Below are 26,797 nucleotides of genomic sequence, written 5' to 3'. Positions count from 1 at the left end.
CTACCGCTTTGGGCCACCATGGTGAGTGTGCCTTGTTCAGCCCTCCCTCCAGGGAGGTCACTGTAGAGCTCGACCTTAAAGCCTCGGGGCCTCTCCTATAAAGTGGGGCTGCATTCCAGCTCCACTGAGAGAACACATACAGCCCTTAGCGCAATGCCTGATGCCCCAAATTTAACATGTTAGCTACTGAGATGAGGCATCATGAGGGGCACCAGCCCGTGACGGTGCCGCAAAGGTGGGAGTCGGGATACTGCTTTTTGTTTCAGATTGCCAGTGGATTATCCTAGTTAGGGTAGTTGTGTGGGGAGAGTCTGAGAGACCGTGTTCTCGTTCGAACCTGAAGCATCAGGTCCTTTGGCTTCTGACCTTTGTTTCCAACAGCCTGAACCCTAACCTGTGACCCTTACGCATGTTACACTAACCGCACACATGGCCAAGAAGTCTCATGTCAGGGCAGACGGTCGCTGAGGTTATGGGATGTTTGATAGGCAAACCTCTCAGAAAGCACTCTCGAGAGCTGTGCTAAGAATACACTTAGGGGATTTGTCATTTTAAGATACGTCCCCCCAAAAATTCATTGATTAAAAGAATATATTGAGGCGCCTGGGCGGCTCCATCGGTTAAGTGTCTGACTCCTGATCTCAGCTCAGGTCTCAATCTCAGGGTGGTGAGTTCAAGCCCCATGCTGAGCGTGGAGCCTACTTAAAAAAAAAAAAAGAATATATACATGTCCTCCAATTCATTGACATCCCTTCAAGGAGCAAGCCTTCCTCTTCGCCGGCCGCCCGAGTTGCGTGGGGGCTCGCATGCACTCAAGACTCCGTTCCACCCGTATCCCACTGCTGTGGCCGAGGAAGGCCCTGCTGCTGGAGGTGTACGGACATTAATACGGCTTTACAGGAGGGGCTTGGGCCATGTGGGATTCACGTGGGATTCACGAAGTTGCAAAGCCTTAAACAAGTGCCAAACCCATCTCTGTGCGTTTGCACCAACTGTGATGAGCCTGTGCGTGTCAGGCTGGTGGAGGTGCTTTCTGCGGAGCACCAAGTCAACTTAATTAAGGTTGATGACAAGGAGAAATGAGGGGAAGGGATGGGCTCTGTAAAACCGACAAAGAAGAAAACCCCGTCAAGGGCTTGGTTGCAGTTGTGTGGTGGTTAAGGACTATGGGAAAGATCCTGCCAAGGATGCCATCGAGGAATACTTCAAATGCAACAAATGAATAAGTAAAAAACTTGGTTCTGGTTCTTCACCCCCCCCAAAAAGGGTGGGGGCCTTAATTCTCCTCCCCTGAGAATGTACTTAGTGACCCACTTGCAATGATGAGATTAGGGTGGAAATAACAAGGAGTGACTTCTGACACTGGCTTCTGCCTTGGTGTCTCTCTCAGACCATGAGCGCTGGGGGAAGCCTGCCACCCTGTCCTGAGGACACCCAGCCCTGGGGAGAGGGCCGCATGTGGAGGCCCTGAGGCCTCCCACCCACAGCCACGTGAGGAGCCACATTCCAGTGCAACCCCCAGGGAGGCCTGAGCCAGGCTGCCCAGCTGAGCCACTTCTGGATTCCTGACCTCGGCAACTGTGTGAGATAATAAAAGTTTGTTGTTTACACTTTTAAGTTTTGGGGTAATTTTTTAATGCAGCAATAACACAGGACTTAGTTGGGGAATATCAGTAGTAATACTGCCTTAGGTTTATATGGCACTTTTCAAAGCATTTTAACATCTGTTCTCATGTGAGCCTCTTGACAAAACTTCAAGGAAAGGGTGATGACAACATCCTTGACGTGCGGGCTCTTCACGACTGTAATCCCTTTGATAAAATCCTACACTAAGGCTGAGGAAGCCCAGGTGCAGGGCTGAGGGGTGTAGTGACAGAGCCAAAGTCTTGACCCCGTAATGTGCCGTCACAGCTCACTGCCTTCAGGCACAGGGCTCCAGTGTTCCACCTGCCTTAACCCTCACAAGATGGAACTGCAGATGTCCCCTGTCCCCTTAGGAAGGTCCTGTTTTGGCCAGGGGGCTGCCGTGCCCCGAAGGTGGCAGCAGAAACCAGATGTGGCGGCCCCAGAGCAGACCTAGCACACCCTTGAAGGGGGAGGGGCGCCCTCCTGCTGGGCCGTGTCCTGCGGAGCAACGCAGCTAAGGGCCCGAGAGATGCCCCACCCAGTTACTGTGGACAACAAGGCCTCTGTCACTCACCAGCCACAGGTGATGGGTGTCTGGGGCCGCAGAAGCCTTTGGCTGGTCCTCTGCTGAGCCCAGGTCACTGTGTGGTGGGGAGCTGGGATCAGGCTGGGCCTGGACACTCACTGGGAAGGGACCTGGAATAAGAACACAGAAGCCCTGTCTGGACAACCTGGCAGGAACTGGTGAGGGAGGGCTGTGCCCAGGGGTGAAGGAGATAGCTGGCCTGGCAGTAGGGGTCTTGGGGGGAGTCATCAGGCAGAAGAACACGTAGAGAACATGTCAACCACGCCGGGGGCACGTCAGTGAGGCAGGCCCAAGGGACCCCTATAGGGGGCCCCACATCCGATCCCTGGTAACGAGCCGACGTTAGGAGTCCCGTAGCAGCCAACGGTGAAAGCAGGTAGCACCAGTCATGCGGGAATCCTGCCGCCTCCATAATGCTGCTCACTGCTCTAAACGCAGAAGGGGACGGAGGAGAAAGGCAGATTCACTTCCACCACGGGGTCCCTGAGTCTTGAGGACAGTCGTGAGGAGACAGTGAGGTATGGAATTGGTCTGGCCTGGACCTCTTCACTCCAGAAAGTGAATCAGCTACCAAATGGCACCACCCTGAGAGTGGCAAGAGAGCAAGAGGGTGGTTCAAGGTAACCTTGAGAGCAGAGAAGGTGGCCTGGCCATGTCTGGTAGAAGCAGTGGGTGAGGTGGAGAGGACAACCCCATGTCCTGTCAGCACTTTGGGGAGCACAGCCCTTACAACAGTGGGACTAACTATCCCTGTGTAGCCAGTAGGATTGTTTTGACCTCTGTGCTGAACAACAGGGAAAGGAGGTGACGATAAGTCGGGTTCTAGAGGGGTGTGTGCTGCATGGCCCATCTGGTTCATTGCAGACACCTTTTCATTGACAGGAAAAAAAAAAAAAAGACTAGAAAGATCTGTCAGTCATCTATCTATCCATCCATTTGTCTATCCACCTGCCTATCCATCCATCATCCATCCATCCATCCATCTACCCATCATCTATCCATCCATCCATCATCCATCCATCCATCCATCTACCCATCATCTATCTATCCAACCATCATCCATCCATCCATCCATCTACCCATCATCTATCCATCCACCCACCCATTACGCACCCATCATCCTCCCATTATCCATCCATCACCCATTCATCTTTCCATCTATCCTTCTATCATCCATCAATCATCCATCCATCTGCCCATAATGCATTCATAATCCACCTATCCATCCATCTATCCTTCTTTCATCCCTCTATCCATCCATCTTCAATCCATCATCATCCATTATGTATGTCATCCATCCACCCATCTATCTACCCATAATCTATTTATCCATCCATCATCATCCATCCAATCATGCATCATCCATCTATCCTTCCATCATCTGTCATTTATCCACCCATCATCCATCCATATACATCCATCATCTGTCTATGCATCCTCCATCCATCCAGTTTTTTCATATACCAATATATTAATAGTAACTATCTCTAGATACTAGAATCATGGGAATGTTTTAAAGTTTTTCAAGAGTGTTTTACAAAAAATGTGGATTACTAATTTAATAAGAAAGTTTTCAAGTTAAAAAAGTGGAGGATGCCTGCCTGAGGCAATGAGGTAAGTCTGGGCTTGAACTTTAAACACCCTTCTTACAGATAGGAGCTCCCTGTGGCCTCTGAGTGCTGCCTGCTCAGGACAACAGTAGGACCCAAGGCAGGACATGATGCCCACAGGACAGTGTCAAGGGACAAGGGGGTGAGAGTCCCCACTTGCCTTGCTCCTGGGCGCTTGGCCTCCAAGTGTGCACGCTGCCTGCACGGGGCCGGGATGATTCCAACCCTCCTTGGGGCTGAGTGGCTGGCTGCAGGCTAGAGGCCACTTCACTCCGGAGCTTGATCAGGTCATGCTCTGAGAAAGAGCGGTCCCGCTTCAGTGTCACTTCCCCACATGGAGACTCTTCCTCCTGTGGACACAGCAGGCTCAGCACTGACCACTCTGCCCGCCAACACCAGCACCTCCTGCCTGTCCCTGGACTGGCAGGAGACCGCTGCTGGGCCCACTAAGGCCACCCAGGGCCACCTCTGCTTACTGCCCAGCCTCACTATCCTCTATACAGTGGAAACAAGTGCCTCAAAAAAACAAACCCTTCGCTGAGGCCTGTGGGAAGTCCTGGAGATGATCGGTCTGGTGTCTGGGGCAGCCCACTGAGATCGCTACCACCCCTGGTTTCCTTGGGCTCAGAGGGCAGTGAGGGCATGATGTCCCCATTGAGTGTCCCACTCAGTGTCACAGTGAGACACACTGGCTTTTCACATCAGCCAGGAGGCTGCTTAGCTTCCCAGCCCCAAGATGATGGAGTACGTACATTCCAGCCCTTTTGTGCTATGGGAAGAGGTGGCCCAAGGCCACTGTTCAGTCACCAGTGTGAGCCACCAAGATGGGGAAGTGCTCCCAAGTCCCACCATGTTTGCTCTCAGAGCAGACCCAGCCCCACAGCAGGACACCAGCTCCAAAGAAGAGTGCTGCCCTAGGCCCTGAACAGTGATGCCCTCAGCTGAAAGCTACATGCTGGCTTCGCTCAGCCCTTCTCCTCCTCCCTGGTGGGCTCTGACCTCAGATGTGTTCATCTCCTCCATCTCAGCCAACGTGGGTGCCTTGAGCAGGACCCGGGGCCGTGGGCGCTGCGTGTTGTTCCCGGCATCCAACAGGTTGATGCAAGAAGTGGATTTGGTGTCCCCTGAACAGGCATTGAGAATGCAGGGCAGAGAGCCAAACCCTGGTGGAGGCAGGGAGGGGGGGCAGGACAGGAGAGTGAGAGGTGCGGAAGGAGCAGGGAAGGAGGGACGGTGGGAAGGGGGGGTGTCCCATGCTCACCCCGGCCACCCCAGTGCTTGCCCCCCACTGGGCGCAGCCTCCGCTCCTGCTTGATCTCCTCCAGGATCTTCTCGTGCAGGGTTCTCTGCTTTTGCGGTAAGGGGCGAAGCCTTCTCTCCGAGACCTGGGGGGAGTATGGCAGCTCCAGGAAGGAAAGGCAGTGGGGCTGTGACACGGACACACTGGAGTGGGGAGGAACCCTTGGTGACACAGCCAGGCCGAGCAGGAGCCAGCACAGCAGGGGGCAGACGGGAGGTGCCCTGTGTGCTCCTGGGGCAGGTCCATCTCAGAATCAACTTCCCAGCCCCCTCCCTCAGTGGAGGCGCCATTCTGCCCTTGGGGAGGGAAGGCCAAGGAGGGAGGCCCCGCACAGCTGGTACCTGTTTCAGTGGAGGCCGGGACCGGATGAAGTCCAGGATGAGTTCATGGGCATCCTTCTTCACCCGGGGAGGGATGTCTCCATCGACCTGTGGGGTTGGTACGCACACAGGAGCTGGGCTGTGAGAGGGCTCGCTCAGCCCTGAGCAGGACCTAGTCCTCACACCACCCTTGCCTGCCCTCAGGGGCTGCATGACGGGCACAAGGGCCGCTGGGACCACCACTAACTTCCCTACATCTCAGATTCTTCACGTGGGAATGAAGGTCAGAGGCACCCCTGTCACCCAGCTGTCCTAAGAATGAAATGAACTCCACATTTAAAATTTGCAGAGTGAAGCCAGAACATAGCAAGAGTTATGTGAGCATAAAATGGGACAATCCCATAATCTCAGATGCTGCTGCTGGTCCTCCAGAATCCTTCACTCGTTCCTTCTCCCTGTCCTTGTCACACCGTGTCCCCAAATCCCACTGTGTCCCACCATGTTCCTAATGTCACACCGTGTCCCCATCATGCTGTGTCCCCGATGTCATGCCAGGTCCCCAACATCACGCCATGTCCCGACATCACATTGTGTCCCACCGTGTCCCTGGCATCACAGTGTGTCCCTGACGTCACACCATGTCATACCATGTGCCCGACGTCACACCGTGTCACACTGTGTCCGTCTTTGTCACACCGTGTCCCCGACATCACACCATGTCATGCCATGTCCCCGACGTCACACCGTGTCACACTGTGTCCGTCTTTGTCACACCGTGTCCCTGACATCACGCTGTGTCCCTGTCCTTGTCACACTGTGTCCCAGATGTCACACTGTGTCACACCATGTCCCTGATAACACACTGTGTCCCCGACAAAACACCCTGTCACACCGTGTCCCCATCACACCCCATCATGCCGTATCCCCGATATCACACTGTGTCCCTGACGTCACACCCTGTCACACTGTGTCCCCAACGTCACACCGTGTCAGGTGTGAGCCAGGTGAGTCAGGGCCACATCTGCCCATGCACATCTGAACACCCAGCTCAGCTCAGTAGCCAGCACACAGAGCAGGGGCTCCAGAGCCACCGGTGGGCAGAAGGCTTGGGGGTAGGCTCCTCTCCCCCACCAGCTCACCATGACCTTGCGTAGTTTGTAGTTCCTGGCGCGGATGTCCTGCATCAGCATCTCAAAGGGGGTGAGCTGGAACTCAGTGGGCAAGGGGTTGAATTCCTGCTCCTGCACCTTCTTGAGCTTCACTCCATGGCGGAGCTCCCTCATGAGCTGTACCCAGAGTCGGGCCTGGGCCCCCGAGAAGACGAAAATGGCCCTTAGACCCAGCAGGGCTCCCAGAGGCCTGGCACAGACCCCAGGTGCGGGGGGCTGAGCCCTCTGTCCCAGGGCTGGAGGGGAGCCATAGCTTACCCAGTCCGTGTGTCCCAGGTTGTCAAGCTCTGCCAGGGGCTTCTCTGCCTGCAGCTCATCCTCCCGAAGCTTCTGCAGCATCTGTTAGTCCAGGAGAAGGTGAAAGAGTGGTCATCACGGGGATATGGGCCCTACCGGTCTGTCCATCTGGGGACAGTCCCTTAACACATGGGCTAGTATTCCACCAGCTAAAAAAGGGATGCGTGGGCATTTTTGGCCAAGGCTTTGGGTTCAGAAAGATCTAGAGAAAGAAAGCCATTAGTTGTGGAACCACGTGGGACAATTGGTGTCCCATCAGCTATCTCTGGAAGCTCCTTCTGGGCAAGGGAAGAGGTGAGAACATAACACCCACCTAGCACCCACACAGAACTTCTGGTTCTCTCTCTTCTCTTGGCTGATCCACACGGCCCCGAGGGCGATGTGTGCTTCAGAGGGAGCAGATGCAGGAAACCCTGCTTTCTGTCATCTGTGAAGAGCTCCCAGTCTTCCTTCAGATCTAGCTCTCAGGGTGCTTCCTCAGGAACACCTTAGCCTCTTTGCCCAGGCAACAGGCACACCCTCCTCTTGGAAAACCCATGGCTGCTTCTTGATACATGATCCCCACTAGAGTTTTATGGTTATGTGCTTCTTCGAGTGTTGTCTGGACCACTGGCTCCATGAAGCCAGAACCGCATTTATGTTTCTGTTTCCTGACCTTAGTATTCCTGGTTCGTAGCACAACATTACAGATGCTAGGTCGTAAACAGTGGCTGGATCAATGAATAAGTGGATGGGTGCATGGGTGGGTGGGTGAGTGAATGGAGGAATGGTGGATGGATGGGTGGATGTGTGGATGGAAGAATGGTGGATGGATGGGTGGATGGGTGAGTGAATGGAGGAATGGTGGATGGATGGGTGGATGGAGGAATGGTGGATGGATGGATGGGTGGGGTGGGTGGGTGGATGGATGGGTGGATGGGTGGATGGAGGAATGGTGGATGGATGGGTGGATGGAGGAATTGTGGATGGATGGATGGATGGAGGAATGGTAGATGGGTGGATGGATGGGTGGATGGAGGAATGGTGGGTGGATGGGTGGGTGGAGGAATGGTGGATGGATGGAGGAATGGTGGATGGATGGGTGGATGGGTGGATGAATGGTGGATGGATGGGTGGGTGGAGGAATGGTGGATGGATGGGTGGATGGAGGAATGGTGGGTGGATGGGTGGATGGAAGAATGGATGAGTAGACAGATGGTAAGAGGAGGAGTTGCTCAGCAAGTCCTGGGAAAGAGATACAGTTTCGTATTTCAAGTAGAGAAAATGCCACCATCACAGTGAGGGCCAAAGAAGAACATGAAGGATTGTTAAGTACTGTTCTTTGCTGAGAATTTGGGAAGAAGCTGCTAGATTAACTGCCTTCATTGTCCTGGATCTTGGCAGCAGCTAGAGACTCTGTTCCCACCAACTCCTCCACCTTGGAGAAGCATTGAACCTTTAGCACACAGCTCCCACCTCACTGCCCCCCCTCCCCCCCCCCCACTAAGACAGAACCGGTTACCCTGGCTTTCATCCCAAGCTACCTGCTAAACTGCTTTGGGACGCTCTAGAAAATGCTGCCAAGTCTCAGAGTAGCACATGGTGTGTGATCTGGCTGATTCTAAAAATAGACCTTTGTGTGATCTGGCAGTTCCTGTGGGCAAAGGGCATGAAGGGTGGGTCTCCCATCCCTCCTGGACTTTCTGTACCTGTTCCTGAACAGGGTGTTTCTTCCTAAAACGCCAGCCCAGATGTGTCCCACCAACAGACACTCTTCTTTCTCCCTGTCACTACCAATTCCCTGAACGTCTCTTGGGTCAATTACTTGCAAGTCTAGAGTTGTTTGCTCCTGCTAAAGAAAGTGCTTCCATTGTCCGCATAAGGAACTGATCTTAGCAACAGAACAGATGACTTCAGAGCAAGAAAAACAAGAGCATTAAGACCATCCACCAATCAGAACATTAGAAGAACATCTCTAAGATGCTAAGGAGGAGTGGGGCTTGGGGGCAGGGGGACAGGGAGTGGGCAGAGGGACCACCCACCCTTGGGCCATCAGCTGGGCTGTAGGTAAGGGCCCAGCGGCTCAGGCAGTGTCGCGGACTTGTCCTGCGCTGGGGCCCTGGCCCCGTCAATCAGAGCAACCCTGAGAATCTCCTCAGGCCCACGTGTTCAGGGAAGCTGGTCCAGGGACGAGCATCAGTCCATTCCAAACAACACCTTCTGCCATTTAAGCAAGAGTGGGTGGAGCAAATTGCCCTGCCCTCTATGAAGTCTGCATTTTCTCATCTGTGACTGCTGATGGGAGGCAGGAGTCCCTGTGCCCAGACCCCTGCTTCAAGGAAGTGTGCCATTTCCCTCCAAGGGAGGAGATGGGAAGAGTTGAAGGAAGATAGTCAGCTAGTAATTCTGGGACCACCCAGGGAGACCCCAGCTCTGCCTGGACTACCTCTGGCTTGGGGCAAGGGACAGCTTTCAGAGCCTCTATTTGCTTAGCTGTAAAAAGAGTGGTGGGGGGCCACCAGCACTGAATTTCCTACCTCCAGAAAACTCCAGGCACGGTGAGCACACTCGTGCACGGAACTACAGCAAGTGGTTTCCAGAAGGAACCAGCACGGGGAGAGGACAGCCAGGCCTTGCTGGACACATAAACATGAGGATCTGGGAGACTACAGGAAGAAGGTCCTGGGGCCAAGAGACTGAGAGCCGGTTACTTAATGTCTCTGAACCATAGCTCCTTCCTGTGCAAAATCCAGCTTAGGGTCAAGGGAAAACTGGCAAAACATCAGAGACAGAGCTGCCCTGAGTACAGACAGCAAGGTAGGCCTTTCAGAGTCCTGAGCTGAGGATTCCCACTTCCTGCTGGAGAGACAGAGGGACCAACGCGTGGGGAGGTGGGGGGTACGGGGCAGGAAGGGATCTTGGGGGGCCTCTTCCCCTTCCCCAGTGATCCCTCCCACTTGCTCACCACCTGGGCATACCACCCCCTCGTGCCCTGCTCCGCCCCGGCCCACCCCTCCCTTCCTTGGCTTCCAGGAAGCCCCCTCCACGTCCTCGGCCCCTCCGTGACACATCCTCGCCTGCTCACCTCCTTGGCCTCGTGGACCCTGACGAGGAAGGCCCGCAGCTCCAGTGTCTCCACAAAGAGCGCCCGGCACACGGCCTGGTAGTGGGCCTGCGCGCCCCGGGGGTCGGTCAGGCGGGCCGCGCACAGCCGCATGGCCTGGGCAAAGGTGCGCACGGCGCGGGGGCTGCCCTCGGCCTCCTCTTCCTCCTCCGGGCCCCCATAGCCCTCGTCGGCAGCCCCACAGCCACTGTCCTCACAGTCATTGTTGGCCATGAGGTCGATGAGCCGCTCCAGCTGCGGGCTGAGCTCTCGTTCCTCGCTGTCGTCCAGACCCCAGTCCAGCGCGCGGTAAATGGCAAAGCCCAGTGACTGCACCATCTGTAGGACAGGGGCCCAGAGTGTCAGGGAGAAGGGGGGGAAGGGGGCAGCCTGCAAAGGACCCGGCCAGGAGAGGGACACAGCCGCCCCACGAAGTACAAGAAAACCTCCCCCGAGATGAGAGCAAGCTGCCCATCCAGAGGGCGTATACTGTGAGCCAACCAAACATGTCACGGAACAGACAAGATGCTTTCCAAACAGCACGGCCACCGTGGAAAACAGTTTGGTTAAGTTCCTACGGTCAAACATGCTTTCACCACGTGAAGAGAGGGCAGCTCCTCTCCCAAGTATCTAACCAACAAAAAGGAAAGACATACAACCGCACAGGACTTGACCTGGAATGCCCACAGCGCCCAAACCTGGAATGTCCAAATGTCTTCAACTGGTAGATGATAAACAAAGGTGACCCATGCTTACCGTGGGATACCAGGCAGCAGGGCAAAGGGTCAAACTCATGCACTCCTCTCACACACACAGTGAACGCAGAGCAACAAAGCCAAAGCGCATGTTTCCATTTATCCAAAACTCTCGGCAAGACAAAGCTTATCTACAGCCATAAAAAGCAGGTCAGTGGGTAAAAGTCGGGGGTGGAGGCAGAGATTGGCAGGAGCAGAGGAGCTCACTGAATATAAAGCATATCCCAATAAATGTGATTTAAAAGACAGACAACCGAATTAAACGTTAGCTTTTAATGTCATGTAAGAGCGTATTTTCAATCAGAGGAGAAAGACTAGCGTGTCGCAGTTGTTAACTATATAGGATAGAGCGCAGACACCTGAACTAAGGAATGACATCCTCTCCCTTAAAAATATTTTAAACTCCATGTAAATTTCAACATATGTAAATTTAACCTGAAAAAGAAAAAAAAAAGAAGAAGAAAAAGGAGTGGCAGCTGAGTGGGGGCAGGGAGCGGGTGGGGTCCCCAGGGTCACAGCGGCTGTTGGAGTCCAGCCAGGCATGGGGCCGACAATGCTGTCGTTCACTTTACCTATGCTCGAAATTCTCCATGAGTCGTTCTTTTAAAAGCGTATTAGCTTATTAAAAATCAGAGTTTTGCAAGAGAGACTTCTTAACTCAGCATTTCTCAACTTTACTTGGCAGAAAACCCTATTTTCATGGACTGCCATTAACAACTGGGAGCCTACGTTCTCCAGAGGACGTCCGTGAAATATCGCCACTCTGCTTGTCTGTTTAAGTGCCATCTGCACCTGACGTGCCCTGCTCGCAGGAACGCAGTCCTGAAAAGGTCAGGGAAGAGCCTCGTGCAGGGCCAGAGGGGTAAGGACAACCACATGGACTCTGCTTCTAGCTTGCTTGGCTTTCGTATTTTGACATTTCCCCTTTATGACAATGATACAAAATGACAATAGCTTTTCTCACGTCATCAACTACTCTGAGCCCTTTGCCAGTAACTGCAGGACAGCCCAAGCTCAGAGCTAACCTCTGGTTTCTAGGCAGAGGAGGGAGGCAAAGCCGCAGGTCACCTGACCACAGCTACCAGCTAGCAGAGCCAGACTTGGGACCCGGGTCCGCCCACAGCCTGTGCTCTAAGCCATGTGCCAAGGTGGGAGGCCACTTCGTGGCAGATGGAGCCACACCCTCACCTTCCACCCCCAAGTCCTCCTGGGCTGGGGGATGGGGCAAGCCTCTGGTCTCTCCCCTCATTTCCTACAGCAGCAGCCCAGGGGAACTAGCCTGAGCAGAGCTGAAGGAGGATACGGAGAAAGTCAGTGCCGGGCAGGGGACAGGCGCAAGACAGCCTTCTCTATCCTGCAGAAACGCCTTTCAACACACCCTGAGCCTGGAGGGGGCCAGCGCGGGGAGACGGGTGGGCCTGGTAAAAAGGGCAAGGCTCTAACAGAGCAAAGTTCCAGCCTAGAGTCAACAAAACCCCAGGCCACCCTTGGAAGCGGTCTTATCTCTGCGTCAGGTAGGCAAAGGTCACAACCCCAAATCATGAGTCAGAAGGCACAAGGCCGGGGCCAGGTGGAGTCCCCTGTGGCAGTGGGATCCCCATCAGGGCTACTGGGCTGGCAAGAACCACGGCCCACACAAATTCCCACTGATTCTTCCGTGGCCCAGAGGCAGATGCCAGGAAGGAGACAGTGGGAGAGGCTCGTGCCCACTTTCTAGTCCACGGCCACCTCTGACCCAGGGGCAGCTCTGCCCTGGTCTCTCCACTGGAGACCACTCTGCCACATGGGGCAGGGCAGACAAAGGGGCCCAGAAGGCCAGTCCCTGCCCCAGCGCATCACAGAGCAGCACCCCAACCCACCCACGCCTCTCCCTCTCGCTCCTGGTAGCTGCCTAAGCTAAGGGTTAACTCCAACAGGAGCCTCTTATCTGATGTCTGCTCGGTTAAAAGCTTCTCTGTGCTCCAGCCCAGACACTGGAAACTCCCTGAAAGGCAAAGAGCCCTTGCTTTCCCATAAGGAAAAATCTGGGCAGCCAGCCAGAGTCTCAGAACCTCCAGCCCTACCTGCCCACTGCGTTTTGGGAACTGACCAGGCTCACAGTAGGCCTGCTTGGGGGTCAGCCTGCTAACTGAAGGGCCTCCCGGGAGAAGGGGCTGAGACTGCAGGCCGGGGTCAGCGAGGGGCCGGCAGCAAGAATCTGGGTTAGCACGACAAGTGGCCTCCTACCACAGTTCCTGGGGTGGGGCTCTGGGCACAAGAGTCCAGACTGGGTCCCCACAAACAAAGCTCTTTATAAATACTTTCAGAATTGCTAACAGGCCTGCTTTGGAATGGTAGGTGGTGGATGCACGTTCACTTGGGGACTCTTCAGACTCACCGTCTGAAAGGCAGGGGAACGTTCCTGGGCTTTGGGTAAACAAAGTATCCAGAATACTCTGCCAGCAATGGAAATGAGTCTTGAAAACAAGACTTTTTTTCCCCAAAGCAAATTACGGAAACCGATATATGGCAACAGGACCAGCACCGAGCTCTCTGCACAATCGTAGACAGTGTGCTGCTGGGAAGGGTATCTTATCACTGACATTAGTGAGAACTGCCGGCATGTGGTAATAAGAAAACCCAGAAAAACTGTGCGATGATTTTATTATTGTTTTCTAATTCTCCACAACAGACACTATGGCCTGTGACCAGCCCCCTACCCTTGGTATAACGCTGTGTTTAATAAAAAATACAGGGCGCCTGGGTGGCTCAGTTGGTTAAGCGACTGCCTTCGGCTCAGGTCATGATCCTGGAGTCCTGGGATCGAGTCCCGCATCGGGCTCCCTGCTCGGCGGGGAGTCTGCTTCTCCCTCTGACCCTCCCCCCTCTTGTGCTCTCTCTCTCATTCTCGCTCTCTCAAACAAATAAATAAATAAATAATCTTTTAAAAAATAATAATAAATAAATACATACTTGCATAAAGCTTTCTTTTTTTTTAAAGATTTTATTTATTTATTTGAGAGAGAGAGAGAGCATGAGAGGGGGGAGGGTCAGAGGGAGAAGCAGACTCCCTGCCGAGCAGGGAGCCCGATGCGGGACTCGATCCCGGGACTCCAGGATCATGACCTGAGCCGAAGGCAGTCGCTTAACCAACTGAGCCACCCAGGCGCCCTGCATAAAGCTTTCTTAAAGGCGGTGGAATGATCAACATTGAATTCAGGACAAATCCCCAGGGGCAGATGGATGGGACAGGGAGACACAGGTCCTACTGGTGAGATTTGCATTGCACGCGGCATGGGGGCTCGTGGACATCGGTCACCGGCTGGCTTTCCTGTTTGCCCGTCAGCCCCACTCCCTGACTGATGCTCTGCGCCCAGGGGGGCCAACCCCACAGACCACGTCGCCTTTGCTCCCTCCCTCTGGTCAGTGGGAGGCAACACCAGGAGCTTGGGGGCAGCAGAGAAGAGGGAGGTGGGGAACCATTGCTCCCCCTGCCCCCGCCTTCAGCTCTCCTAGGCCTGCCAGGTTCCGCACACCCCGGTGGGCTCTCTGTCCTCACCTGCCCACTCTGTTCATCAAGTCCTTTCAACTAAGTCCTCTGAGTATTTTATCTGTGTCCTAACTAGTGGAAACAATCGTGTAACTTTATATGCTTTTTAATTGACATGATATGACACATACTAGTTTTAATGTATATCAAGTAAACTTAAAAATTATTTTAAAGGTACCTGGGCTTCTGAGCTGGTTGGTGACAACACCATCGTTGTGGACTCTGCAAGAGGAGATAACAGGCAGTCAAGACATACCTCAGCAGCCCCAGGCCCTGGCAAATAGGGCCACCCACCCACCTTCCCTCTCAGGAACACACAGCCTATCCCCCAAAGGCTCCAGTGGAACACCAGAAAGCTTAGACAGGTCGGCCTGCCAGTCATTTGGATGAACATCCAGGTGCATTGCCAGGAGACTGATGCAGCCCCTGCCCACACCCCACACAGCAGTTACACCCCAAAGTGACCACTCGGACGGTCCCCTGGAGAAGCATGGTTGGCGCTAGTGTAAAGAGGGAATAAAGAGCGAGCAGACCAGTTAAGTCTTGTCTGCAGGAAAGCCCTCATGGTCTATAATTCACAGCCTGAAGCCATGTGCCCCCAAATCACAGCACAGTCAAATGAGAAACCCAGGCTCAAAGGCAACAACAGATTCTGCTCTGGAGTTCCCAAGAGCTGAGCTGGGTAAGTCAGCATCTGGCTACCGCCTGTAGATTCGGACATCTGCCCCCAGACTGCCAGAGCCTCCATCAGAGAATCAGAGTCTCAGGGTTGAAGCCCAGGTGCTAAATTAGGTACAAGGTATTTTATTATGTTTGTTAGTAAACATTGCACTGAATTAACATGTCTATAAGTGCTCACTCGTTGTAACCCATATACAACCCAGAAGGTAGGTGGTTTTGCTACCCGTTTCACAGACGAAGATACAGGTATCACAGCTAGTAAGTGGTGGGGCCAGGTGGAGCCAGGCCAGGGGACCCTAGAATCTGCTCCAGCTGCTCCCCACATCACCTCCCAGGTCTGCCAAGCTGCCAGGCTGCAGGAGACACAGAAAACCCACTATTGCTAACCTTTCCTTGAATTAAGCATGCAGCTAGGACCTCTGCTAGGGGGTGAAATTGACTTGCCTTAACTTCTTTTTGGAACGAGGTAGGGTATAAAAAAAACATAAACCATGAAATCTCTGCTAAGTGAACCTGCCTACTCTGCAAATATTTCCAAAATGCCATTAAGAGCTAGGGAGATTGCCAAAGATAAAGGGCATTTGTGTTGGGCTGATCCATTAAAGTAATGGAAAACAACCCACTCCCAACATCAGTGAAGCTGAAAGGGGGCAGCAAGCAGTAGCCTGTGGCCCGTGTTTAATCAAAGTTTGCAGCTGTGATGGATCAAGGCAACGGAAAGAAGAAATCAGACTCAGAACAAAGGTGCTCCCTGGAAGCAGCCAGCATCCTGAGCTATCCTGAGGACGGAGAAGCCAGCCTGCAGTGCCCTTTATCGACTGAGCACCGTGTAGTGCTCCGGTCAGGGCAAAGCCTGGGGCTGGAATCACGTGAATGCCTATGTCCCTGGTTTAAATAGTCCATATGTTAACAAAAATAAGTGTTCATTAATCTAATTGTATTTTAAGTTGCAAGGACTTGGGGAGTCTTTGGGTTTTGAGGAGCAAGCTGCCCCTTGTGGGCAGAAACTGTGCCCAGCTCTTTGCTACAAAACTAACAAATGACTTATTATGGGTTCAATCTATAATCACTTCATGCAACTGGTTACTGATGACTCCCTCTTTGCAGACAAGGAAACTGAGGCTCCGGCAGGTGGAGAAAATCATACAAAACCACACAGCCCATCAGTGACAGAGCCAGGGCCCAAGCAAGCCCGCTGCCCCACCCAGAGCCTCCCAGTTTAACTTCCTGCAGCTAGAGTAACCTGCTTGCCGGGGGCGGGGTGTCCCAGAGCATTGTGCAAACTACCTTCTGTGTATTTAAAAAACTGTCTTGGAGCGAAAGCAGAGAGACCCAGACAGAAGCGGATGGAGGCAGCTCAGGCAGCAGCATTCTCACTAGGCCATCGGGTCACATTGAGGTGGGGCTGCAACCAGGACACCTGGTCTCTGGGATGCTGCCCCTCCACAGGGGGCTTCTCTCTGCCTGCAAGGAAGAACATCCTCGCCAGGATGTACTGGGAAAGAAAAGTCACCGTGATGTCTTGTGCATAAGATAACAAATGAGGAGAAATCAAGATCCTAGGAAGTTTCCTTGGAAATGATCCTGCGTCCTGGTAGTAAAAGATGAAAGACATCAGGAGGACCTTGCAGGCGGAGCTCCCACAGGAAGTGCTTCTCCCTGCCCAGCAGGCGGGGAGGGTGGTAGGCGGAGAGCTCTCGGACAGCCTCACCCCTCTGTGCCTGGGTGGGGAGCACAGGGAAGGAGGAGTGTAGTTCAGATCCCTACCTGCCTGTGGTCATGACCTGGAGGGTCTTGCGTCTCTGGCCTCCTCTCCTCACACACAGATGGAGATTATGCCCGCCCAAGCTAACCACCTCAAAGGACAAGTGAGGGACAGGTGCAGACACTTCTCAGGGCACAGTATCCTGTGAGGATGTGGGCAGCCGTGATCACCATGAGGACAGCGGCGATGGGGCCGCCAGGACATCCCGACCACGCTCGGACCATGGGCACTGTGACTCTCTTTAGGCTTGGGGGTCAGGACAGAGAATGGCCATGGAGGAGCCAAGGAGTCCCCCTCTTCAGCTCCCCAGAAGGAGACCATGCACATGCAAGGGGCATGGGCTCCCCTAGGCTCCCCCAGGTTCTTAATTACCAACAAGGAACGCAGACCACAAAGGGTGGGGTCCTGGCTTGAGCCCCGGGGCTCCTGCCTTTCTGCATCTCAGGCTGAGTTCTCAGGAACACCTGTGTGGCTCAACAGCGGGGTGGACAGACCAAAGCCCTTGCGGGGCCCCCACTCAGTGCTGGTGGGAAATGGCAACAACCCCAAGGAAGGCAACCTGCAACGTCTCTCAAAACGACACCCCTGCTTATCTTGATTCAGCAGGTCTGCTTAGGTGTGCCCACGTGGCATGACCGCCGAGACCACGCACGGTAGTACCCTTCCTAACAGTGACCCACCGGACACGCATATACCCGCTGAAGTTACACGCGGACATCCGCACACGGGTGCACTGGGCAGCCCCTTGAAGGAGGTGTCCTCTGTAACGAGACAGCTGGAGCTCCCCAGTAAGGGGAGCGCAGAGGGCAGCACCCCGGCATGCCGGTATACAGAAAACACATACACTAAGCCCCTCTCGTGTGAGAAGCCTGGCAGGAGACTCCGAGTGTTTCCCTTTATACTTTCTGAATCTGGAACATGTAGTATGGCATCCAGAAATCAGCTTACGGGCGAGTGTGAGAGTGAGCAAGCGCATGGCGTCCACTGGCCCTCCCTCAGTCCGGGGCACACAGACTTAGAAGCAACTCACTGACTTTCCCAAGCCTCCTTGGAGTCCTCTGACAGAAGAGTATCGCCTACCACCCAGGTGACTGTAAAGATTCAACACAGACAGGGGAGCGTGGCTGGAGCCAGCCGTAGGGCATGCGACGTGTGATCTCAGGTTTGTGAGTTTGAGCCCCATGTTGTAGGGGGCACAGGTGACTTAAAAATAAATTTTTTAGAAAAACCCCAAGACGAAAACCATGTAGTATCTGGCACCTACTGAACGCTTCAATAAATGCTTGTTTCGTTGTCAAGAAGCAACTTCAAAACTTAAGTAATGTCTTCGCTCAAGCATCGGTCTCTAGAAACAAGCTGGTGGCAAACCCAAGCGAAGAGGGAAATGCCTGCTCACAGCTGGGGGGCTGTGTGTGTGTTCAGCAAACGGAGCTCTGTGGGGTGGGGTCCCCCAGTGTGTGTGGCGCGATCCTCCCCCATCTCACTTCCACCCATCTCCACAGGCTACGGCTGACATCAAGCTGCTTCTCCATAAACTCAGTTGTCACCCGCAGGGTGCAGCTTCCTCCCCTGCAAGAGCCTAGGACCACCATGACTCACATCAGTTCCAGGGGGACCCGAGTCAAGGAAATATGTGTTGGCCAGAGGGCTCCCCACACTCCAAGCAATCATGCTGTTAACTGTCCACCTTCTCACCAAGCTCTGGCGAGGGAAAGGACAGTGCTCCTCTCTTCCTCACCCCGTGCCTGCCAGGGTGACCTGGGGGTTACCACCCCACTGACGGTCACCGCCGACAGGGGCAGCCCTGAAAGGGCTGGTGCATTACCTCTGAGGCACTCCCCGCCGCGGGGCTAAGGATGGCTCACGTCAAGTTCCCGAGTACTTCTCGGGGCCCATGTCATGCAGTCCTCACTGCTGGCCCACAGTGCAGCCAGAGAGGGTGAGGAACTTGCTCAAGGTCACCTGGCTGAGGTCCAACCCACGGAGAGCCTGGCTCTGAAGCCAACACCCAGACCGTGAGTCGTCTCCGTCACTGACCATGCCAGTCACCGGAAGATGGAATGAGTCCTGGCCCTGGAGGTGTTTCCAACAGGAAGTGGGGGACCCCTTCTTACGTGTGGTGTGGGGAATCCACACACGGCGGCCTGACGGTCCTGGAGTGATCTTGGAACAGAAGCATCAGCATCATTGGGAACGTGGCAGGAATGCAGATTCTTAGGACCACTGCAGACCTGAGCAGAATCAGGTTCATCGGGGGGACCCAGCAATCCAAGAATCTGTTCAATATGCCCACCAGTGGACTCAAGGGTGAGAACAGCCCCGGTAAAGCATTAGGTGGAGCTCTAGTTCCAGATTCCTCGTTCTGAAGTTGCTGACTGGGTGCAGGAACAGGGTCCATTCTACCTGTGTGATTCTCCCACTCCATGACGGGCAGAACAGTGGCCCCCAGCCTGTTCCAATCCAGGACCTGTGGACACGTTATGCTACAATGCATACAAGGGGACCTGGGGTAGCATACGGAAGTGAAGTTGCTAATCGGCTGACCATAAGGCAAAGAGGTTATCCTGCATTTCTGACCTCTCCAGGTGTAACAGAATACATGTGTGTTGTTTTAAGCAGTGAATTTGTGTAACTTGCGCATTGCAGCCAAAGGAAGCTCTTACACCCTTGCTTGTAAACTGTTGTGCCTTGTCTCCTTGAGTAGACCAGACACTGAACCGGTGGGGATTCCAGGCAGGCTCCCTCCTCGACTAGGTCCTCACTGGAGGCCGAACTCCCTCTGAGGAGTCGACCAGGATCGGAGCGAAACCCTAGCGCCTTCCTGCTGCTGATACTGGCATGTTTGTTTAAACGGCCACGTCCCAGGACCATACCGACCACGGTCATGATGCTTCCTTTGTGGGAGCCACTCAAGTACTTCCAACCCCACAGGTCACCCCCTGGTGCCCAATTAAAAAGACAGCAGACAGGGCGCCTGGGTGGCTCAGTCGGTTAAGCGATTGCCTTCGGCTCAGGTCATGATCCTGGAGTCCCGGGATCGGGTCCCGCATCGGGCTCCCTGCTCGGCGGGGAGTCTGCTCCTCCCTCTGACCCTCTCCCCTCTCATGCTCTCTCTCTACTCATTCTCTCTCTCAAATAAATAAATAAAATCTTTTAAAAAAAGTAAAAAAATAAAAAAATAAAAATAAAAAGACAGCAGACAGAGAACCTCTTCTTTGTGAAGACCTCAGTGGTGGGGCCTGGCTGGGGGTGACCAGAGACGCCGGGGCTGCATCCCTCATGAGCCAGTCTCGAGGGTACACAGGGATCCCAAGGACATCTTCTCCACCGTTGCAGCCTCCCCCCAAAGGCACAGGGCAGAACCTGCAAACAGCCAGGTGGGCATCCGGCCAAAGCGGCCATACAGGTTAAGCTTACCCTGGTCATCGGTGACAGCCAACGCGTCACCGGCACTCACAGACATCCGGATAGAGAACACGGCTGTGAGGTAATCTCTGCTCAGAGGTGAGAGGAAATCGGGAATGCTATCTACAAACACCCGGCTCACACAGTCACACCCACACCCTCCCCCACACGCAGAGGCTGGAACCTCACCATGCCCGCTTGCCTCTGCCCCACCCAGGGCCAAGGGAGTGTGTGGGTGTTTCCATGCATGATGTTTTACATCATCGAGAAATGTGCACGGGGACCCTGGCCAAGCGCACTCTGCAGGGCTCACTCCTGTTCCTCACGCGGCAGCCTAGAATTCTGAGACGGTGCATTCCCGTGAATCTGGAGAAGCTGCTTCCTAAGGTGCGGGTCTGGCTGAGGCGCTTATAGGAGGGAATGACTGCTGCACTTCCGTGGCCCCAAGAGCTCCCCCGTGCCAGGTAGGTCCCAAGGCTTAACACAGCCTAGGGGGTAGGTGCTTTTATCCTCCCATCTCACAGAGAATAGTCACAAGTCACTTCCCAAGGCCAGGGTGAGGGTGGGGACAGGGCTGGAGCCCAGCTGAGTCCACACTTGCAGCCCTGCCCCCACCTCTGCACCAGATGCGGGATGCTTGCTTTGGGAACCTGTTTTCTCATCTGTGCAATGGGGATCCTAACAGTGTCACAAGGCATAAGTAAGAGTCGGCCCAGCCCTGCCCAGCACATTCCTGCAAGAGCCCAAAAAAGTCAGCTGCTGTCTCCCTGGATTGTAAAGTCCCTGGGTGGCTTGGCTTCATCTCCACACTACGTCTTGACTGGGTGACCCTCACAAGGTGCAACAAAAAGCAAAAAGAGCCCCAGAACGCCAAGGATCCCCACGTGACAGCAAGGGTGGGTAGCACCAGCAGTGCCGGTGAGGAGTCAAGAAGCCAGAATAAAAACCACATGGGCGGGACCTGATGGAAAGAAAATGTTTCAACCAGAAATATTCTGTGAGGAGGCCTGCCAGGAGGGAAATATTCTCCACTCCAGAAGCAGGATTTCATCTTTCCAACCAGCTCTCACTTCTGCCCAGCCTGTCAGGGGACACCATCCCTGCAGGATCACCTGCGTGGAGAGCCATTTAAAAAAACACAGGCAAGCTACAAACAGTCCCCAGTCACTCAGAAGGGGACCTCCCCATGAGGCCCACCAAGTCCAGATGAACCCCGGGAGCCCAAAGGACTACCAGGGCCTCCGAGAGCTCCAGTGGCCCAGAGCCATTCTGGTGGCCATGGACCCCACCTCAGCTCCTGGGAGAAGGCACGCTGGGCCAGGAGACCTGAAAGAACATCTCCAGCGGGGGACAGGCAGCCCATGTGCACGCGTGGGGTACCGCAGAGAGACCACCAGAGGCAGGGGCACCGTGCACGTGCACGTGCACATGTGTGTGCGCACGCGTGTGTGCAGGTGTATACGTGTGCATCGACGTGCATCTGTGTGCGTGTGTACTGTGTGTGCATCCGTGTGTTGTGTGTCTGTAGGTCTGTGCAGGCATCCATGTGTCTGTGTGTGTGTGTACTGTGTGTGCCAGTGTGTGTGCACCCGTGTGTTGTGTGTCTGTAGGTCTGTGCAGGCATCCGTGTGTATGTGTGTGTGTGTACTGTGTGTGCCAGTGTGTGCGCACCCGTGTGTTGTGTGTCTGTAGGTCTGTGCGGGCATCCGTGTGCCTGTGTGTGCAGGTGTATACATGTGCATTGACGTGCATCCGTGTGCATGTGTACTGTGTGTGCTGGTGTGTGTGCACCCGTGTGTTGTGTGTCTGTAGGTCTGTGCGGGCATCCATGTGTCTGTGTGYGTGTGTACTGTGTGTGCCGGTGTGTGTGCACCCGTGTGTTGTGTGTCTGTAGGTCTGTGCGGGCATCCATGTGTATTGTGCGGGTCTGTGCACCTGTATGTGTCGGTGTCTGTGACTGTGTGTGCGTGTGTCTGTGCACACACACACACACACACCTCCTGGGCCCAGGGCTCTGTGCTCCCACTAGTCCCCACCCATCCCTGGGCATGTGCTCCCATCACTGCAGTCTAGGAAGGAGGAACGGGCCACTGGTGAGATGCCAAAGCCCGGCCTGAGCATTGCTGTTTCTCTAGCTACTGAGCTGAGGTGAGAAAGAATTCTGGGCCCCATGGAGCTCATGACACTGGATGCCACCCTCCAATACAGGATGGACTATTAATCATTTCTGTGTCTGAAACTCAGGGCTGAAAATGAGTGGAGTCTGGGCAGCGGTGGGCCGCTTAAAGAGTCTTACCCTATGGACAGGTGCCAGGGCTTTGGGGGCAGCTGGCCTCTGAACTCCAGGCAGAGGAAGGAGCAGGAAGGGGCTGGAGGGACAGGGGGAGCCTGGTCAGCAGATCACATGAGGCACCCAACCTGAGGAGCAGGGCCTGTGAAAAGTTGTAGCATGAAAACTTACAAAGAAAAAAATCAGAAAAGTAGGGCAGTGTGTGAATTAGCATAAGCAGAATGGGAAAGGTGGGAGGTGATGAGCTCACCGCCATCTCAGACACATCTTTGTCAACACTCATGCCTAGACTTTGCCTGTCCACGGGGATTTTCTTGAAATGCTTCATCAGCAGTTGTAGGCCAGAAAGGCAGGTGGTCTTTCCATCAAGGGTACAGCCAAACACTGCACTGGGGAGCAGTCATTCTCCTGGGGTGAACCGCCCAGGAGGGCATCAAGGGGACAAATGCCACTGAAAGCATCCCAAGGTCACTGGATCACTGACCCAGCTGCGTTCAGGGAATTAGCTTCGCCTCAGGGAACAGCTGAGCACAGGCATTCACTGTGATGTCCAGCTGAGTTTCTCTCCTAATTAAAAAATAAAAAAAGTAACCCTGTCCCCATCAAGAGGTTTTAATAACAGCCTCTTAAAAATAACTTCACATTTTAACACATTTTCTCCACTTAAAAAAGGGGGGGGCTTCCAGCAACTACAAAGTCTTCAGACTAAAGGTTAGGACTTTTTCCTCACTTAGCTGGAAAAGGGGAGAGGTACCACACCTTGTATGCTAGGGTATTAATCATCCCCCCAAAGGTGGCTTAGTTTTGTTGATTTCTTTAAAGTATTTTAAACATTTATTTAAAGCTAGATTTACCAAAACTTTGTACTGAGGGCCCACGTGAGGCAATTTTAATGATCCAGATTTCCCGATTGCTATTCACAGCAAGAAATAAACACATATCTTTCGTGAATTCACCACTCGTTTAAGTCCCAGAGAAATGCTGGGTTAGCCACAGCTGAGGGACTAAAGTTTCAGCTGACTCATGAAAGCGCGACAGCATAAGCTCAGCGTAATCTATTTTTCTCAGTCTTTATTTATTTTTTTAAGTAGGCTCCACGCCCTGCATGGAACCCAAATGAGGAGCTTGAACTCAGGACCCTGATCTGAGCTGAGATCAAGAGTCACTTCACCCATTGAGCCACCCAGGCGCCCTATTTTTCTTTTTCTTTTTTTTAAAGATTTTATTTATTTATTTGAGAGTGAGAATGGAGAGAGAGAGAGCACATGAGCGGGGGGAGGGTCAGAGGGAGAAGCAGACTCCCTGCTGAGCAGGGAGCCCGATGCGGGACTCGATCCCGGGACTCCAGGATCACGACCTGAGCCGAAGGCAGTCGCTTAACCAACTGAGCCACCCAGGCACCCAGCGCCCTATTTTTCTTAAAAGAGGCAGCAAGTCATAAACCTCTTCCGCCTTTATGAGACATGTTTATGAACAGAAACCAAAGATCGTATTCAATGGAAAATGGAATTGGGCTCCCTTGTGTCCTGGACTAGTAAGTCCCCTAGAGTGGCCACGTGTGAGCTTTAAACCCCAGCCTGGATTTCCAACTGGGCTGTGGGCGTACAGGCAGGAGAAGGAGGAAATAGGAGTCCAATCCCTGGAGACTGGAGAGAACCTGTTGACCACCAACATGAAGGATAGCCGTCAAGGTGCATTTTGGAGAGTACCAATAAGGTGTGACTCCCCCACAGTTAGAGTGATGCAGGGGCCCTTAGTTCTAACCAGCTATCACTCTGTGCCTCAGTTTTCCCATCTTTAAAATCAGAGGGTCTGACCAAGCAGGCCCCTACAGTCCTGTCCCACTCTGTGGTGCAAGGAGCCAGGTCCTGGGTCATCCTGTTATCTCCAGGGTTAGGGATGGACACAGGGAGGAGAAAAGCTCTATGTGAACATGCAGCGTCTAGGCCCCCCCAGGGGAAATACTCTCAGCCCCACCTGTGAAGATCTTGCACACAGCAATCAAGAGTATGAGGTTGGGGGCGCCTGGGGGGCTCAGTTGTTAGGCGTCTGCCTTCGGCTCAGGTCATGGTCCCAGGGTCCTGGGATCGAGCCCCGCATCGGGCTCCCTGCTCGGCGGGAAGCCTGCTTCTCCCTCTCCCTCTCCCCCTGCTTGTGTTCCCGCTCTCGCTGTGTCTCTCTCTGTCAAATAAATAAAATCTTAAAAAAAAAAAGAAAAAGAGTATGAGGCTGAATCCAAATCCTCTTTCTGTGTGACTCTGGGCCTGAGCCTCAGCTTAACCGAGTATAAAATGGGAATGATACCATTTAAGTACCAACTCTTATTACTTTCACCTGTCAAATATGTTGGTGCTTTTTGCGTGAAATACAGAAACGTGCAAATGTCTCGTAGCAGAGTTGTAGACAGAGAAAGGAGCTGATCACAGGGGTGAGAAGGGCTCTGCGGAGAAATACAGTGATGGTCCCTGGCGGGTTCAGCAGACCCTCCCCGTCACCACGGCAGCTGTGGCTTCCGTCCTGCTCTTCCCCTGTCCTCCATGAAGCCGGCCCAAGGAGGGTCTCTGCAAACCCACGGCTCTCAGGGCTGGAGAAGGCCCAGCTCTCCCACCAGCACACACAGCCGGCCTTTGTGCTTCCCCACAGGGTATCAGCTTTTGGGTTAGTATCACCAAATGCTCCAGACGAGCACTCCAGCTCTCCGGGAAAGAAAACATTTTTTTTTTTTTTCCCTAAGAAAGAGGATAAAAATCACTTAAACTCACTATTTTGAGTAGACTTCAGTATCTTTCAAGGGATTAACTGTTCATTCTTGATGATTAAGAGCAGAAAAACCCAGCAGGCAATCCCCTAAATTTTACACATTCTCCTTACTATTACCAGGCAACTGGTGAATTTGCAGGGATTCCAAGGGAGACACAGCCCCCTCCTCCCACCCTCATTCCCACGAAAAAAAGCTTCAAGAGGACACTTGTTTCTTTCCAGCCAAAGGCATCTGCAGTTACCAGTGCACCAAGCATTTCTCACCATGAATCACAAGAGACTGAGGGCTACACACCCCCAAAGCAGAAGGAACTAGCCCCAGGTGGGGAGAACTGGGGATAGGAGACAGAGAATTGGGTCTACTGAAGGTACTCAGCCATCAAAAACCAAAATCCTTCTCCCCAGAGGAAAACATGCCCAACTGCAGGCAGCCGACTGACAGCAGCCGGCCGAGACGACGTTGAGAGATGGACTGTCAGGGTTAGAAGGGTTCAGGAAGGGGAGGAGGCATCCCAGGCCGGGTGAGAAAGAGGAGGAGGAGAAGCATGGGACCTCCCGGTCCAGCAGAGCCAGGGTGTGGAACGGTTGCCGTTCCAGGAAGGGAAGAGGGTGCAGCATAGGGGCTCCGGGTCCAGCGGAGGGAGGGTGCCGAAGCAGAGGACCGGGGAGGAGAGGAAGGAGTGGAGGGAGAGGAGGGAAGAGGAAGGAGAGGAAGGGAGGGGAGGAACGGGAAGGACTGGAAGGACGGGAGGGTCGCAACCGCCCCCCACCCCCACCCCCGCCGCGGCCCGCGCGCCCGGCCACACCCCCGCGCGCCCGCAGGCCCTCACCCGCGGCGCCGGGCTCCCGCCGCGCGCTGACCGAGCCGTCCCGGCGCAGGAGGATGTCCGCCGTGTCCCGGATGCGCCGCCCGCCGCCCGGCGCGCCCCGCAGCCCGCGGCAGCCCTGGAAGCACACGGCCCACGCCTGCTCCTCGTTGATGGGCTGCTCGTACGCCTTCAGCACCTCCTCCAGGGACAGCTCCCACGGCTCGGGCCGCCCCGCGCCCCCGGCCCGCTCCCCCGCGGCCGCGTCGCTGCTGGAGCTGCCGGCCCGGGCCATGGCCGCCCCATTATCGCCTCCTGCGCGCCCGGCCGGTTTCCATAACAGCCGCGCCGGGGCGGCCGACGCACCCGCCGAGCGCGGGGGGCGGGTCCCGCGCCGCCGGCCGCTGCTTTGTCATCCTCGGGCGGCCCCGCCCCGCGGAGCGGCCGCAGGTGAGGGTGGGGCTGGCGAGGGGGTGACGGAGGGACGGAGCGACGGGGGGACGGGGGGACGGGGGGAGGGTGCCAGGGCGCAGAGCCGGGTGCTGGGGGGCGGGGAGGCGGCTGGTGGGGGAAGCTGGGAGGCCGCGGGGCGGGCCAAGGGCCAGGGCCAGGCGGAGTGGGAGAGGTGTGGGTTAGTGGGGAAAAGAAGGCGGGGGCGGGGGGCTGCTCAGAGCCAGGTGGGGGGGGGGGCCCGGGGCGGGGGGGGGGGGTGGGGGGGGGGCTGGGGGAGCGCAGAGCCGGGACCAAATGGAGGCGCGCTCCCGAGGCTCTCTTACGCATTTGTAAGCCGACATCCAGCCGAAGACACTGCAGTCA

General features: G+C 54.6%; 1 protein-coding gene across 6 annotated transcripts in view; it reads right to left on the bottom strand.

The window, feature by feature from the left end:
- Nucleotides 1-26,411, bottom strand: part of SPIRE2 (spire type actin nucleation factor 2) — a 34,142-nt gene extending 7,731 nt beyond the window's left edge. For 3 of the 6 annotated variants that reach the window (XM_073882439.1, XM_073882444.1, XM_073882442.1), the window contains exons 1-10: nucleotides 26,006-26,411; nucleotides 14,453-14,496; nucleotides 9,973-10,329; nucleotides 6,870-6,950; nucleotides 6,582-6,746; nucleotides 5,464-5,550; nucleotides 5,084-5,225; nucleotides 4,822-4,985; nucleotides 3,983-4,172; nucleotides 2,201-2,322 (exon numbers count right to left, since the gene is read on the bottom strand). In XM_073882439.1, coding sequence (XP_073738540.1) covers nucleotides 2,201-2,322; nucleotides 3,983-4,172; nucleotides 4,822-4,985; nucleotides 5,084-5,225; nucleotides 5,464-5,550; nucleotides 6,582-6,746; nucleotides 6,870-6,950; nucleotides 9,973-10,329; nucleotides 14,453-14,496; nucleotides 26,006-26,276 — 1,623 coding nt within the window. In that variant the 5' untranslated portion in view covers nucleotides 26,277-26,411. The remainder of the gene's footprint in view (nucleotides 1-2,200; nucleotides 2,323-3,982; nucleotides 4,173-4,821; nucleotides 4,986-5,083; nucleotides 5,226-5,463; nucleotides 5,551-6,581; nucleotides 6,747-6,869; nucleotides 6,951-9,972; nucleotides 10,330-14,452; nucleotides 14,497-26,005) is intronic. The other 3 variants (XM_073882440.1, XM_025860519.2, XM_073882441.1) reach the window with 3 other exon arrangements.
- Between the last annotated feature and the right edge of the window lie 386 nt (nucleotides 26,412-26,797).

Source organism: Callorhinus ursinus, unplaced genomic scaffold, assembly GCF_003265705.2.
Source record: "Callorhinus ursinus isolate GAN/ISIS: 27379988/994484 unplaced genomic scaffold, GSC_fseal_2.0 scaffold46, whole genome shotgun sequence".
Lineage (NCBI taxonomy): Eukaryota > Metazoa > Chordata > Mammalia > Carnivora > Otariidae > Callorhinus > Callorhinus ursinus.
The sequence above is the reverse complement of the archived record's forward strand: the minus strand, read 5'-3'. Positions and strand labels throughout refer to the sequence as shown.